Raw genomic sequence first — 16,715 nt, 5'->3', positions numbered from 1 at the left:
CAGAAGCCCCTGGTAACAACCCCTGGCATCCTTCTCACCGAGCGCAGGATACCCACATCTTTAACAACAACCATCTTGAGGCAGCCACGGCCAGTTATTTGGTAGGAGTTGCCATGACCATCACCACGTCTGGCCTTCCTAGTCTCTCCCAAGGCAGCTTGCTACTGCTGCTGCTAAGTCACTTCAGTCGTGTCTGACTCTGTGCAACCCCATAGAGTAAGGATGCTGGTCCATCCGAGCAGCACAGACACACCCCGGCTCAGGCCTGGGAGCCTGGGACGCAGGAGGGTGAGGGCCCCACCCGACTCCCGGGTCCCCCTTCCAGGTCTCCCATCCCTGGGCCCCACCCCGTCCTGAAGCAACTGTTTTTGACCATCCACTTCCATCCTGTGAGACCGATAAGGTCTTTTTACCCCAGTTTTCTTCCCCTTTCTCCCCTCCCCTCAAGCAAAGAACAGTCCTCTGTTTCTAGAGCGCTTCTCTTTCCTGCTGAAATGCCATCCACTAACTTGTATTGATGTTGGAAAGTGAAAAGTGTTAGTCACTCAGTTGTGTCCAACTTTTCTGGGACCCTATGGACTGCAGCCCACCAGGCTCCTCTGTCCATGGAATTGTCCAGGCAAGAATACTGGAGTGGGTTGCCATTCCCTTCTCCAGGGGATCTTCCTGACCCAGGGATTGAACCTGGGTCTCCTGCATTGCAGGCAGAGTCTTTGCTGTCTGAGCACCAGGGAAACTTTGTTTACCTGAGCCACATGTTTGACATTTAGCTAAGTATTATAGGAGCAGGCACTAGCTCAAGAACTCTGTAAGTTAAAAATACTTTATAGTTCAGTTATTTGGTAATAAAATTCAGCATTCATTGGTGCTAAAAGTCAATGCATTATTTCAAAATATATGAAAATTTTGTTCACTATATGCTTTCATTTAGCCCTGCTTACCTTCTTTCTGTTCTAACGAGGCTCATTTTTGGAAAAGGTTTCATTTATGAGCCATTCTAAGTAATTTTCAAGCATGATTCAGAATGGAACTATTAAATCCTGCTTCCCTTCCCATATCATCATAGACCCAGTTTCTTCCAAATGCCTGAAACAGATCTTGCATTTCCATAAAAAGGAAAATCACATGAGAAGCATATGGGTTAAATAGAAAATATGTTTTTAAAAAATTCCAGAAGAACCCAATATAGCTTGGGTAATTTGAGTGTATTTGTGTATATTTTTAGTTCTTTTCCTTGGAAGAAAATCTACATGACAATTAGGTGATAATATTTGCTATAGTTCTTGTGATTTAATATTCATACATCATGCATTTTAAACAACATAATAAGCCTTTGAGGAGACAAGTGTGCATTACCTTGCTTTAAAATGTAAATTCTGTCAGGAATTGGGTTCTTACAAGGAAGCTTATTCTCTCTGCCTGAGAAAAAGTGATTCCATGGAGCTTGCTATGCAAAACAGGGAGTTCACAAAGTATATACATCTTTCTGGTTGTGATAAGATACTTCATTTGTTCATTGTTTCTGTTGACTTAAAATGCTATTTTTAACTTTCTCAAATGACCTGAACATTTTTCTAGCTAAGTCACATTAAATATTAATGTGAAGCCAACCAACCCATTTTAAATGTTAGAAACTTCAGAGTTTCTAATTTAATGAAAACCCTCAAGACTTCCCTGGGTGGTCCAGTGGTTAAGACTCCATGCTTCCAATGCAGGGGCTGGGGCTCAATCCCTGGTCAGGGAACTGCACACCACATGCTACAATGAAAACCAGGTGCAGCCAAATAAATAAATATCCAGAAAATAAAAAAGTCAGAACTCTCATGTCATGCTGGTTCTCAGAGCATCCTTTTAGATAGCCTTCACATAGAGGTCTAACAATCGCCTTGTGTTAAGAGACATATTAAGACTGTTATGACATCCTGAAGGTTGTATTTTTATCAGTGATATCAGAGATATGAGAGTTGGACCATAAAGAAGGCTGAACACCAAAGAATCGATGCTTTTGAATTGTGATGCTGGAAAAGACTCTGGAGAGTCCCTTGGACAGCAAGGAGATCAAACCAGTCAATCCTAAAGGAAATCCAACCCTGATTATTCATTGGAAGGACTGATGCTGAAAGTGAAGCTCCAATACTTTGGTCGCCTGATGTGAAGAGTCAACTCATTGGAAAAGACCCTGATGCTGGGAGAGACTGAGAGCAAGAAGAGAAGGGGACACCAGAGAAGGAGATGTTGGATGACACGATTGGCTCAATGGAGATGAGTTTGAGCAAACTGGGAAACAATGGGGAACAGAGGAGACTGGCGTGCTGCAGTCCATGGAGTTGCAAAGAATTGGAAGTGACTTAGCGACTGAACGACAAAATCAGAGGTATGCGTTACCAGATGCTGGCTAAGTTTGGCTTCCCTGGTGGCTCAGACGGTAAAGAATCTGTCTGTAATGTGGGAGCCCCAGGTTCGATCCCTGGGTTGGGAAGATCCCCTGGGGAAGGGAATGGCAACCCACTCCAGTGTTCTTGCCTGGAGAATTCCAAAGACAAAGGAGCCTGGAGGGTTACAGTCCATGGGGTCACTGAGAGTTGGAACTGGATGAGCGACTAATGCTTACCTTCTTACTTCCTCACAGAAATCCTATGGGCACATTCCTCACCCAGGACCACACAGCGAGTCAGCAATGAAACCACAACTCACACAGCTGATTCTGAAGCCTGTGCCTTGAACCATGGCACGGTCTCCCTACAAATCGGTGCCAATGATACTGTTTTCATTTGTTTATCGTGCACTGGAGAAGCCTCAGTGAGCCATAGAATACAGGCAAACTTGGGCCGGGATCACTGGCTACTCAGGTTGAGCAAGGGGCAGTGGCGAGGCCAGGCCAGGCCCAGAGGTTTCCACGGGAAGAGACGCTAGTGTCTGTGCCAAGAGGTGATGGCTCCCCTGGCCTGAGTCCCCTCTGTTGCAGTTACCAATTCTTTGGTGGGGAAAGCTCTTTCTTCCACATGCCTCAAACCTCATCCTGTTTTGCAAGTAAAATAAAGTTAAAATAAATGCCAGAGGCAGCTCTGATTGGGAAAAAGCTGGCAGAAAGGCAGCTTCAGACAGTTAGGAAGAGGGAAGTGACTGGCCTGGTTTAGCTTGTATTCCCAGAGGTCTGTGGCTTGTACGTGTGTGCTCAGTCGCTTCAGTTGAGTTCCACTCTTTGTGACCCCATGGACTGTAGCCTACCAGGCTCCTTTGTCCATGGGTATTTCCCAGGCCCCTCCTCCAGGGGATCTTCCTGATGCAGGGATCAAACCCACGTCTCCTGCAACTCTGGCATTGCAGGTGGATTCTTTACCTGCTGAGCCACCAAGGAAGCCCCTGTGGACAACTAGGACCTATAAAGACCTCAAGTCTTCTTAAGGCATCTTGGACAAATCTCATGCACCCCATTCCTTCTTCATATTCCCCCCTTACCAGCCAGAACATCCTGTTGTGTCCTTGGTTCTCAATGGAGAGAGCTACCCCTTCCAGGGCATGCACCAACTGCAGAAACCATGGCAACCGTGGGTCACACACCATGTGGACATGCAGTCCTATTGCCTCGCCACCCCAGGGCCTCGCCCTGTCAGGTCCATTCGCACGACCATGTAAAACCCGCTGAATGGTAGAAAGCAGGTCTTAGGGAATGATTAGTTGTAGGAAAGGACAATTCTGGACTAAGGCATAACACAAGATAAGGATATCACCAACTCACACAAAACCTTGACCTAATCTTGGACTTCCTTGGTGGTCCAGTGTTTAAGACTCTGAGTTTCCAATGCAGGCAGCACAGGTTCAATCCCTGGTCCGAGAACTAAGATCTTATATGTTGCATGGTCCAGCCAGAGAAAGAAAGAAAGAAAGAAACCTTAACCTACTGTAGTGCTACATCCAACTCACAGCTGACCTGCATGATGGAAAACGAGACAGTGGGGGAATTCGTGTAGAGTTACTCAGATGAGTGTTCAAACCAGAGATGGTTAGACTGATGGATCACTTTAGCAAAAAAGTTGGTTAGATATCTGGAGGTTAAGTGCTCTTTCAGTCTTCAAGATCAGGTGAAATCCTTCAACAAGACAGCGGTGGAAAAACAACGTGACTGCTCGAGACCTTTCCCCATCAGGAAGTGTCATGAGCACGACTGTTAGATTCTGGGAGTAGTAATGCCAGCCTTGCACCTGTGAAAAATTCTTTGTTATTTCCCAAGCGTTTTCCAAGCCACCATCTTGTTCGACCCTACGCCGTCCTGTCAGGCATTCACGCATCCCTGTATTCATTCATTTCACATTTATCATGTGCCTGCTCTGGCGCTGCACCTGCCAGGCTAGATGGGCCTGAATGCTGATGCTCGTTTCATAAAGGAGCAGACTATACCGTTCGGTGGTTTGTCCCGGATTCCACAGCGAGTCGAGGCCAAGCCAGGCAGGTGGCGGGAATCAGGGCTTTCAGAGCCTGTCTGCTCCTCCATCCCAGCCCCGTTTCTGGCCCTCCTGGACTCGGGAAGCCGCTGAAACCAGCACCCCGCTAGTCACCGTCATGCACTTTCTGCTCTTCAGGGAGTGAGACACCACTCTAAGCCACCAAAATCTTTTTGCTATTGAAGTTGAGACGGCGGAGACTAGCACGCCATTGAAGTTAGTAGATTACTTGCAGGTGAGTCTGCATGTGACAAGGCTGGGAAAGAAGGGTGTTAGTTTTCATTGTTGAAGTCACGTTAGTCAGTCCAGGGGGGGAAGGAAGCAAGCCTGAGGCACTCAGGTGCGGAGTAACGGCAAGCTGGTGTGATAATGCTGCCCGTCTAGCATAGAGGGGACACGTAGTGAGCTCTGGACTCGGGGTGTTGTACCACTGTTACTGCTTCCCTGGTGGCACCGGTGGTAAAGAACCTGCAGGAGACATGAGGGGCGAGGGCTCGATCCCTGGGTCGGGAAGATCCTCTGGAGGAGAGCATGGCAACCCACTCCAGTATCCTTACCTGGAGAATCCCATGGACGGAGGAGCCTGGCGGGCTATAGTCCACGGGGTCGCAAAGAGTAGGACATGGCTGAGCGACTGAGCACACAGGTCACGTCACTGTTATTCCTGTAATAGTGACCTAGCTTAATCGTAATCTAGCTCCACTTAACCACAGATGAACCTGCATTCTCCTAGCCTCTGCAGAGGGAGCTGGTGGAAGCCAACAGCACACTGATGGATGACTCACAGCTAGTGGGTCACTCTAGGCTGGAACACCTAGGACCTGCTGCTCCTAGCCAATGAATGGCCAAGCTTACTAAACTCCATGGGTCATCCCAGTCCCATGAATGTGAGCTGATCCTTTTGTAATTTAAAACTTTAACTGTACATTAACTGGTTTAAAAAAATGAATTTGATAAGCATGAGAATTATTTCTATGAAAATGATGAAGTGCTTCAGGGCAATTCAAAGAATGAGCTGCTAAAATCGTTTTGCTATTGAAGGTGGGATTGGTGAGACTATGCAAGATTGGGGGGATAAAACGCTAGAAGGATTCTGCACTTAGACCGCTTGGCAGCTGACTGAGTGCTCATTGTACTTTTAAAAATATAATCTAAATTTTTTTAATTATTTATTTGGCTGCTCTGGGTCTTGTCTGCGGCACGCAGGATCTTTAGTTGGGGCCTGCGAACTCTTATTTGTGCAGCACGTGGGATCTAGTTCCCTAGCCTGGGATAAAACCTGAGCTCCCCGCATTGGGAGTGCAGGGTCTTAGCCGCTGGACCGCCAGGGAAGGCCCCTCCTTTCACTTTAAATGAACCAAAACAGGATCAGAGGCAAAACCTTCCGGGTATCACTGATACAGTCAGCAGACCTTTTCTCAAAGGGACAAGTCTCAGTAGTTCTCTATCAGAAAGTGGGTGTTGAAAGTTTTACAGCAAGTGACATGTGACTTGAACACCAAGGAGACATATCGTATAATCTGTATTTTAGGAGCACTGGTGGATATCCTCTGCAACTCAAGAGTTTTTAAAAACAAGTTCTTTCTCAGTAGAGAAAATTAGATCGGCAGACAGGTCTGCAATATTGAAACATGTCCAATTTATAAACTGTTACCTCCCCAAAGAGTGACACTGAGTTAGAGCATCAGTGAGGGGGAGAACACAGAGCAGGACTTCTGAGGGCTGTCTGTCACCAGCTGTGAAGTTTCCAGAGCCCAGGGCAGTGAAACTACGAAGCCCCTTCTGCAAATATTAGTAAGAGCTTCAAGACAGCAGCAACATTAAACAAGCCTGGGGCCCTTCCGAGCACAGGGTCCTGGGTGGCTGCACGGGTCATGTGCCCCTGAACATGGCTCCCTTGCCACTGACTGCTATGGCAAATGAGTAGAACTTCTTAAAGAAGTCTTGTCTGTACCGGTTTATTACTCTCATAAAAGTCAGTGTGAATAGGACAGACTTGGACTTGATCAAAGATGGTCTTTATCATTAATTGTACTTCTGATAAGGAAATACATGAAGAATAAAATTGAGCATCTCATACTCTTTCTAGGTAACTGGTCTTTACATCCTAATTGTCAGGAATTTAAAGTTTTGTTTTGTTTTGTTTTGGTCCTCCCCCCTCTACTTTACCTCCCCATCCCAAGAATAATATTCTTGATCCAATCTATGGATCAAAGAATTCTGAAATGTTTAAATATATCTCTTATGCAAAAGGGTTTGAGTTCTATTTTGGAAAAAAATAGAAAATAAGAATATAGACCCTATAGAGTAAATCAAAGATATGTTGGCCATGAGGCAAAGGCATGGAATGAAATTCTTAAGAAGAAAAGTTTAACACAATATCCTGACGTGTAAGAGGATGGTTTAAAAAACTTTTTCAATCTGAGTTCAGACAAACTGAAGATTCTGACAAGGAATAAGGTTAACAACAATGGAGTCATGATGATGATTTGTTGGAAAACAAAATTTTAAAGGGTGGAGAAATTATATATACCATGACAGAAACAGATAAATCAATATGAAGAGGATGAAGAGGATATTTAATTCAAGACCATAAATCAGTCATACTGTGGTGAGCATTGCCTTGTGTGTAGGTTTATATAATTTTGGAAAAATGACAGAATCAGCAGTCAATGTTGAAATAATAAAAAGCTAGAAGAAATACACCAAGAAAAAAAAAAATCACACTTTAAAGCCACTTCAAATTGCTGCTCTTATTAAATAAACATAGTACCTTTTGTTTTTTATTGTTAAACATGGTGTATTTTAAACTGTAATGGAAGGTTTATGGTATACACGTATCACTTTTGATTTCTCACGTTGACTTTTGTGTTTAAGTAGTGATCCCTCAACTAGGAAGACTTCTCTTAGTTATTATATTCATTCATTCTGCTGCTGCTATGGTAGGAGCCCTTGTGTCAGGCTTGGTTGGTTGCTGAGTTACTTGAAAAAGTCATTTACAAGTTCATATCTTAAACATCTTTAACTTAAAACACATAACTTACATTCACACATTGACTTTTTTTAGTACAGGGACATATGTGTTGGTTGGTTATAGTTTCCTGAGTCTTTTTCACATTAACCACGCCATCCTAATTCCCAATTTCTGTTTCTTTAGTGGGGAATGAGAAATTATAGATCTTTGCAGAACAAATTTGAGTGTAAACTCCTTCTGCATTTTTAAAGACTCCTTTTCTTTTCTTCTTTTAACAGAGGCCTTGTCCAGTTCAGCAGCTGGTTGATGTCTTTTGTGTTTAGTGTCTCACATTTATTTGGGTCATTGCAAACATTCACTTTAGTTTTCTTAGAAACATTTGCCTTTTTTCACACTTACCTTTCACAACTTTACACAAAGAGACAGACAGACCTTGGGTGTGTTGCAGGCTCAGTTCCAGACCACCACAAGAAAGCACACATCATAGTCAAGGGAGTCGCGTGAACCTTTTGGTTTCCCAGTGTGTATGAAGTTGTGTTTACACCATACGCTGTCTACTAAGTGCGATAGCATGTCTAAAAAACAATGTAGATACCTTAAAAATACTTTATTGCCAAGAAATGCTGACATTGCAGGTTGCCACAAACCTTCAATTTATACAAAACCCAGTGTGTTCAAAGCACAATAAACTCAAGCAAGAAAACAAGGTATGCTTGTATTTAACTAGATTTCATGAGTTCAACTAGTTAAAAACAGACCTGAGAACTTGGTAACTGGTGGGAGCAGAAAGACATCAGCATACTGGAGAGTAGACCCCTAGCTTAGGGTGTGCTGGATTATAAGAACACCTGTTTATTTTTTAGTTTTTGTTTCATATTGGAGTTTAGTTTTATTTACAATGTTGTTTTAGTTTCAGGTAGACAACAAAGTGATTCAGTTATATGTATACCTATTCTTTTTCAAATTCTTTTCCCTTTTAGGTTATTGCAGAATATTGAGTTCCTACAAAGACAGAAGGTGTTTGTAGGTTATCTGTTTTAAATACAGTAGTATGTATATATCAATTCCAAGTTCCCAACTTATGCCCTCTTTCACTTTTCCCCTTTGTTAGCTATAAGTTGTTTTCTGTGAGTCTGCTTCTATTTTGTAAATAAGTTCATGTGTATCATTTTTTTTGATTCCTCATATAAGTGGTATCATATGATATTTGTCTGTCTGACTTGATTACTATGATCATCTCTAGGTCCATCCATGTTGCTGCAAATTACATTATTTCATCTTTCTGAATGGCTGAGTAACATGCCATTGTATATATGTGCCACTTTTCTTTATTCATTCCTATTGGTGGACATTTAGGTTGCTCCCGTGTTTTGGTTATTGTAAACAGCACTGCAGCGAACACCGGGCTGCATTATCCTTTCACACTATAGTCTTCTCTGGATATATGCCCAGGAGTGGGAGTGCTGGATCATGTCTAAATGTTTTAGAGGGAATGGAGAACGTGTTGCTGAATGGAATACTAGCTGGCCTTGCCTAAGTTGCTTGGGGAATTAATAAATAAATCCCTGCCACCACCCATCTAGGGTCACACCCAACACAGCTACCTATGGGAAAAACAGCGTGAGTTATAAATCCTCAATTATGACTTCCAATTTGTGGCTCATATTTGAAATCTGTTTTCATTGAAATCCCTGTAATGGGCCACGGGGCCTGTCTCAGCATCTCTGCAGGTGCCCTTTCGGTGGATGGAAAGGCTCCTGGGATTCCCTGGATGCTGTTGGTTCTTAAGTCAGACCATCCAAAATATGCCCTCCATATTGGAGGAAATCTCTTCATGGAGAGTAATGATAAAAACAGTTTTACTTGTGTAAATTTTTATTAAGCTTTGTCATAACAGAGAAGGAACAGAAAAGATGACGTTAATAGCGAGGCACTGTTTTGCTGTTCACCTTCGCTGGTCAGACTGAGATTCTGCTTGTGTTGCTGACGGTGGGGCTTTGCTGCTTCTGCTTGGTTTCTGGCGCTGATTTTCACCCGGGGTCATTTCTAGAGCAATTAGTCTTTAAAGTAGGAGGCCGTAGGTGTCCTAGTATTCATTGAACTTTCTATTTGGTTTTCAAAAGGCCCACTAATTAAAGACTGGCTAAATCCAGTCACCCACAAAAGGTCATGATAGAACACCCTGGGGACAAAACAACCCCCCACCTCAGGGTTCAGCAGGGAACAGTGATTTGTAAGATTGTTTTCGAGTTTTTTTCTTAATCTTTTTCTAGGAGTTAAAAAAAATGTTAAGGAAGTTAATTTCTGCAAGATACTGGGCCCCCGTGGCCCCAGGGCCATCCAGGGCTGGGCTCAGGGACCTCTCCAGGGAGGGTAAAAAGATGGGAGTCCGCTGAGCGAGGAGGCTGGGCTGGGTGGGCCCCAGGGTCGGGTCAGGCGGCAGCCTCCTCTCCAGCCTGTGCTTCTTCCCCGACACACGGACCGCTACTGCGCCCTGGGCCGTGTCTGCGGCGCATCCGTCCCACGCGCGCGCCCGTCGGCAACACCTGAACCCATCTGTGGGTCTGCGATCCTGCCCGCGTGTCGCCCCTGCCCGCGTGTCACCCATGCGGCCAGCGACGACGCCTGAGGTGTCTCCGCGCGCCCCTCCTCCTCCCTGGGTCAGGCCGGGTGAGGTGACGAAGCACGTGTCCGGAGCCGGGTGGGTCCACCAGCCTCCCGCCCAGATCCCTGACTCACTGTGCGCTTCCCTCTTCCTCTCCCCTGCAGGCAGTGTGACTGGAAACAGTAACTCCACGTTTATTTCCAGCGGGCAGGTGATGAACTTCAAGGGCGACATCATCGTGGTCTACGTCAGTCAGAACTCGCAGGAGGGCCCGGCGGGGCCGGGCGGCGGCGCGGGGGAGCCGGCGGGACGCCCGGTGCAGGAGGAGAGCTCGCCGCGCTGCGACTCGTTCGCTGGCCTCGGGCCGCGCTTCCCGGATGCCTGCGCCAGCCTCGACGTGGGCCCAGGACTGCAGGAGTGTGGCGCCCCGGCGCCCGACAAGGCCTCGCGGCCAGTGCAGGAGCAGGGGGCGGCCGAGACGCGGCGCTGAGCTGGGAGCACCATTGGCGGTTCTCTGCGCCCCTCGGGTCCGCTGGGCCTCCACACGCGGGCCGCGCACGTCGGAAGCCGCGTCGCCGCCTGGCGGCGGGGCGGGGCGGGGCGCGACGGGGCGTGGTCTTGGAGGGGCGTGGCCTCTGTTGGGCGGGGCCATTGCCCAGGGTCTGCGCCTTCACGCCCCTGCATTCGGTACAGCTGCGTGAAATGACCCGGCGTCCTTCGTCCACCTTGCTTAAATGGAATCGAGGACTTTGGGGAGGGGGGGAAATGTACGTTTGTTATTACTACTCTGCCGTCCACAGTCAAGTGTCAACGCATTGCACAGGTACACGTTGCTGTCTTCAGTCGCTCCCCTTTTTACCTCCTTTTCTAGTTTTTCTTCTCCTTTAACCTCCCATTATCAGCTCATCAGTGGTTTGTCTCTTCATGGCATCTGTTTCTACGGTTGTCCCGTTCCATTTGGGTCTGTATCCTCCCCCCTCAACCCTTTCTCCATATTTGATATTTGTATTTCACTGTCTTTCATAACGTTTTTCTTGATACTGTCTCCTCACCCCACCCCATTTCCTTCTTTTTACTATTTAACGATTTTCTTGAAAATTCTCCTGTGGGTGACGGTCTTCTTTATGTTTCTTTCACCCCTTCTCACAAGCAGGTGCCTGTGTGTAGTGATGGAGGGGGTGGGGGCGAGGAGTCTGTATTAAGCACTTTTGGGAAAAGCCTAGAAATGTGAAACCTGGTGGGAAGCTTGGGAAACAAGAGGAGAGACTTTGAGCTTTTGAAAACTTTTCTGAGTTCTCAGTTTTTTAAAGGAAGGGAGAATGCCCCTAAATATTTTTAGGTGTGTGTCAACTTCTAGGCAGCCCAAAGCTGCAATTTGTGTCTTTCTCCTTTAATCCGTCTCAAAATGGTTCATCCCCATCCCCATCCATATGCTGAGATGAATGGGCATACCCATCCCAGCAGAGACAGCAGAACTTGGGCAACTAAGTCTCTAAAAATCTCCAAGTTGCTGCACTTGGCATTCTCATTCTCGAGAATGGGGAAAACATGGAAAATGAGTGGGATATGGGATGGTGGCCTGCACACTCTGTGGAAAAAAAAAAAAAGGTGCTGCAGAAGTTCAAGAAGGGAGAATAAAGATGTTAATATGCATTGTTTCTTTCTAAACAAGGAGAGCGTAAATGTGTGTAGGCAGTAGGCCCCATTTTCTTCCTAAATATGTGTCTGTAGTTTAGCCTTGTAGAAGTGGAAAACATTCCTGTTATTTTCCATGCATCTGAATTAAAAACCAAGTCCTTATATTGTGAACTTAAGAAGATTTATCACAGAGATTCTTTCTCTTAGCATCTGTGCTGTTGTGAGGAAACATACAGTGTGAGCAGGTTGAGAGGAGTTACCGGGCGTGTTTCATCTGTTGCGGCCAGTTAGCCTTTGTTTTCCTTAGATACTAAAGTTGCAATGCCTGAGCACATTAAAATTGATTTTGTGGATCTGGTAGGTTTTGAAAGTGCTAATAGTAGTCACTGTCCAGACTTCAGTGACCTCAAACAGGGGTTTCTCCCTGCTGGTTGCAGGTCTGTTGGAAATGCTACATAGTAGCTGTCAATTATGATTTTTAATGGAGAAGCAGAGGTGGCTCTATAATTTCTGTGGCTCCTTAGCAGACGTGGAAAATGGCAGGAAATAAGCTTATTGCCAGAATGATCCGTTGGTGAGAATTTACTGTCTGCACTGCCCTTTGAGATAACATCCATCCAAAGAGAGAGGTTATAAAAATGGAAGTGACTGTTATACCTTTGGTTATATTACAGTTCAGTGAGGAGAAGGCAGAGCTAAAGCCCCAAGTCTCTACTGTGACTGTCCCATCTCACCGACACTTTACCTTTCTCTGCTTTCTTTTTTTGAATTTTTCCTACAAAAAGGCACTAATGGTAATTTTTGACACTTTCCCTACTTGGAAATAACAAAAGAATGCTACAGTGAATGTTAAAGTATCTTGAGCTCCTTAAATAAAAGGTGCTAAATAAACACATAAGAATCTACTTTCAGAAGAAGCTAGTATTCTTTGCCATGCTGATCCTTGCTAATTCTATATTGATTCAAAGACAGTTAAATGATAGGAAATGGACAGCAAATATAGCTCTGTGTCTGTATTATAGAGTTGTGTATGACAGATGTAAACAGGATGAAATGGAGACAGTAATGGAAAACTGGGGAATGTGATAAAGAGATTATTAAACTTATATTTGACAACACACTTTTTTTCATGGCTTGTTTAAACAAATCTTTTTGTGAAATAATGACCTGACTTCTTTCTGATCTCTGTGGCATGCTATGGTATCAAATGTTGGTTATACTGTGTCATCGGTGGAAACATTGACAAGAGCTGGGGCGTAAAGTGCCTTGTTTTAATAATATAGCCACCGTAGATCCCACCAGTAAAACTCCTTAAAGTGCAGGTTGCTGTGCGGTGGAGGGGTTGAAGGGAAATGGAGCCTGGTGTTTTCTACCCCCACCTAGTTCAACTCTCAGAAATAGAAAGAATTAATTTCTTCGCTCTCCTTGTAAGGAAAAGAGCAGTTTGAGTGTGAGATATCGGAACCTTCATAGGGCAGGAGGAGAGAGGACTCTACATGTGTAACAAGGTACCCCAAAATTCAGTGGTTTAAAACAACCACCATTGACTTAGCTCCCACCTCTGTGGGTTGGCTCAGCTTGCTTGGTTCATTAGGCCTGGGTGAGCCTGGCTGGACTTGCTGACCCACGTGCAGATTGCTGGCTGGTGGGCTGGGGGTTGGCCAGCTGGATGCTGGACTGAACCCTCTCTCTGCGGTCCCCTCATTCTCCCAGCAGGCTGCCCTGGCCTGCTTGTCCTGGTGGTGGCTGGGTTCCCAGAGAGCAAGCAAAACTGTCCCGTGCTTTTGAGACCTAAGCTTGAACCGGCAGGCTGGCACTACTGCCTCATTCTTTGAGCAGAGCAAGACACAGACCGCTCAGATTGAAGGGGAGGGCATGCAGAGCTGCAGGGAACCCTGGGGGATTGGGAGACAGCGAAGGGGGCGTGGGGCCCTCTTGCCATCTCTCTAGCACAGGCACATTGCCATCTCTCTATCAGGCGGTATGGGGAGGGTGCTTCGGGAGCAGGGGAGGGGCATTTCCCAGCCCTGATCAGGGCTTCAGACGATGTGGGGAGGGTGCTTCGGGAGCAGGGGAGGGGCATTTCCCAGCCCTAGTCAGGGCTCCCTTCTCCGCTGAGCAGGCTCCCTTGCTGCAGACTGCAGTGAAGTCCTGCAAATGAGAGACTTGCGTTCATATTTCAGCATTGAAATTCCTTCCAAAGCCAGACACCCATGACGACCATACTGGGTCTACAGTACTTTTGCCTTCCATTGGCACAGATCGTGGAAAAGTGATAGTTTATAGAATCAAGGAAATTGGTGAGATCCTTTGGGTAGAGGAACCTGTTCATAAACAGATAAACGATGTTTTGTTCACCGTTTAGGCTGATTTAATGAACAGACTCTTGATGGCGAGGTACTGGGCGAAAGGGTGAGCCGAAGTGCTGGCCCTGGTGGAAGAGGTATAATTTTGAAGTTTTTTCTCTTTGACAGTCTTTGACGGCACGTGACTCCCTTTGGCCATCTGCTTTTGGGGGCTCTGGGTATGAGCTGCATAACGTCCTTTTGCGAGAAAGGATAAATCATCCAAAGGCCCAAACGTTTGGTTGGTGAGTCTGGATCATTTTTATTCAGTGTGCTTTTGATGCTTGGGCCACGAGCATCCCTGGAAAAGAGGATGAGGATAACTAGAGAGTCCCAGGGAGTCCAGGGGTGTTCTAGATTGCTGGGGAGAACTGTAAACGTGGCTCTGCTGCAGTGCTGGGGACGGGTTGTCTGTGCAATTTCTGACTCCCCAGGGCTATGCTGGTGAGCAGACGACCTTGCACCTACTACGGCCGAGAATAGGCGGGGCCTGAAGCTGGGCCGCGGTGGGGCCAGCAGGGGGCGCAGGCATGTCAGGTGGCATCACAGGAAGGTGTCAGCAAAGGTACAGGGGGGCACAGAGGCTGGGAACCCTGGACCAGCACTTCCTGGTGGCCCCTGCTGAGGAGCCGCCTCCCTTGGTAGAACAGCCCCATGTGACCCGAGGTTTGAAGTTAATAAATTTTCAAGTATGGAGGGACCCCTAAGTGATTCTGATGTGACCCTCCGTGACTCACCGCACCATGGTCTCTCTTGGGAGTCTGACTTTATGTCTGTCTGTCTGTCCACCTCACCACTCCAGTTATCTTGACCCCAAGGTGAGGTTGACACTCATGCTTAGCCAGTATCTCTTCTCCCCATTCCCTTAGTATTAATAAAACTAGCATGTACAAACACTTTCCAAAAAAATCTTCATCGAAGATTAAGATGTCTAATAGCATAAAAGTTAAAATGCCAAATTCCAGGTCTGATCTGGTAACTTCATTCTACCCTGAGGGGCTGATGAAGTTACCCTCCTCCCGTATCTGATGGAACAAGGAGAAGCTTCGCCCTCTCGTCCCCACACACCCGCGCCGCCTCACGGGGCGGCACAGCTAGAACGGGCCCTGGTGGGTCCTTCATAGCTCCTACACTTGGGCAGAGTGAAGGACACTGGAATGTGTGGGTTGGAATGCCACGTTTGTCTTTCTCCTAGAGTCCTGGCTTTCTCCGCCCTCCATGGGGAGGACGATAAATTGGCTGCCAGCACAGAAGAGGTTGTGGTGTAGGCCCAAACCCCTTTGGGCAGGAACTGGAGCCCAGCGGAAGCTTTCGCTGTGACCAAGGCACTTGACTTCTCACGAGAAGGTGTAGCCCTGGAAACAAGGCTACACAGCCTGTAGAATCACAAGAAAAACTGCGTTCTTACGATGAGACTCCTATGAGTTACCTTAATCTAGGCAGAGGCAGTAAATCATCCTAGTGAAATGGAAAAGCAAGTTCATTTTTATTGGTTTTTATGGGCTATTTCAATGGCAAAGAAACCATGAAAAAAAAGATGCATATTTAAAGCTCTTAGAAGAACTTTTCAAAAATACTTACTATATCATGGGAAAAAAGCAAGTTTTTGTTCACCTCAGTGTATTGAGTTGGTAATTTATATCCACTACATTCACTCTTCTTAGGATACAGTTTTATGAGTTTTGACAAAAACAAGAGGTTGTGTAACCGCTGCTGCTGTCAGGATGTCGGCTATATTTACGCCCCCACAGTCCCCATGTCTCTCTGTGGTCAGAGTCCTCCTTCCTTCCCTTCAGATTCCTGGTAATCACCATCTGTTCTCTGTCTCTGTGCTGTTATTACAGAAAGTCATTCACATGGAATCGTCCAGTAGGGAGCCATTTGAGTTTATCTTCTTCCAGCATAACACCCTTGAGGGCCATCTAAGTTGTTGGGTACATCAGTGATTGGTTCATTTTTTATTGCTGAGTAGTATTCCATTCTATGGATGTACCACCATTTATTCACCTGTACTTGTATTTTTTCCAACTTGAGGCAATTACAGATAAAGTTGCTGTAATAATATGAGTGGACATATGCTTTCATTTCTCCTGGGTGAGTGAATACCCAGGTGTGGAATTGTGGGATCTTAGTGAAAGTGAAAGTCACTCAGTGTGTCCAACTCTTTGTGACCCCATGCACTATACAGTCCATGGAATTCTCCAGGCCAGAATACTGGAGCAGGTAGCCTTTCCATTCTCCAGGGGATCTTCCCAACCCAGGGATCGAACCCAAGTCTCCTGCATTGCAGGCGGATTCTTTACCAGCTGAGCCACAAGGGAAGCCCAAAAATGCTGGAGTGGATAGCCTATCCCTTCTGCAGGGGGTCTTCCTGACCCAGGAATTGAACTGGGGCCTCCTGCATTGCAGGCGGATTGTTTACCAACTGAGCTATCAGGGAGGCACGTGGGATCACATGGTAAATGTATCTATTTAACACTGTAAGAAACGGCGGGACTGCTCTCTGAAGCGCCTGCACCATTCTGCACCCCAGTTGCTCCATGTCCTCACCAGCGGTCAGTAGTGTCAGTTGTTCGTTTCTTTTAATTTTAGCCCTTCTGAAAGATGTCATTGTGGCTTTAAATTAATTGACATTTGCAGCCCATGACTGAGCATCATTTCGTATGTTTATTTGGCCATCTTAATCTCTTATTTGGTAAAGTGTGTGTTCA

At 46.0% G+C, this 16,715-nt stretch overlaps 1 protein-coding gene and 1 long non-coding RNA gene across 3 annotated transcripts in view; both read left to right on the top strand.

Moving 5' to 3' along the window:
- TNFRSF11A (TNF receptor superfamily member 11a) overlaps positions 1-12,777 on the top strand; it is a 62,972-nt gene extending 50,195 nt beyond the window's left edge. For both annotated transcript variants that reach the window (XM_025273146.3, XM_025273145.3), the window contains exon 10: positions 10,186-12,777. In XM_025273146.3, the coding sequence (XP_025128931.1) occupies positions 10,186-10,511 (326 nt within the window). In that variant the 3' untranslated portion in view covers positions 10,512-12,777. The remainder of the gene's footprint in view (positions 1-10,185) is intronic.
- A 960-nt stretch (positions 12,778-13,737) lies between these two features.
- LOC123331147 lies at positions 13,738-16,068 on the top strand. The gene is made up of 2 exons (XR_006547634.2): positions 13,738-14,249; positions 15,200-16,068. It is a non-coding gene; the product is annotated as an uncharacterized LOC123331147 (long non-coding RNA).
- The last annotated feature ends 647 nt before the right edge of the window (positions 16,069-16,715 follow it).

This window comes from Bubalus bubalis, chromosome 22, assembly GCF_019923935.1.
Source record: "Bubalus bubalis isolate 160015118507 breed Murrah chromosome 22, NDDB_SH_1, whole genome shotgun sequence".
In the NCBI taxonomy this organism is placed as follows: domain Eukaryota; kingdom Metazoa; phylum Chordata; class Mammalia; order Artiodactyla; family Bovidae; genus Bubalus; species Bubalus bubalis.
This window is presented reverse-complemented; position numbering and strand designations above follow the sequence as displayed.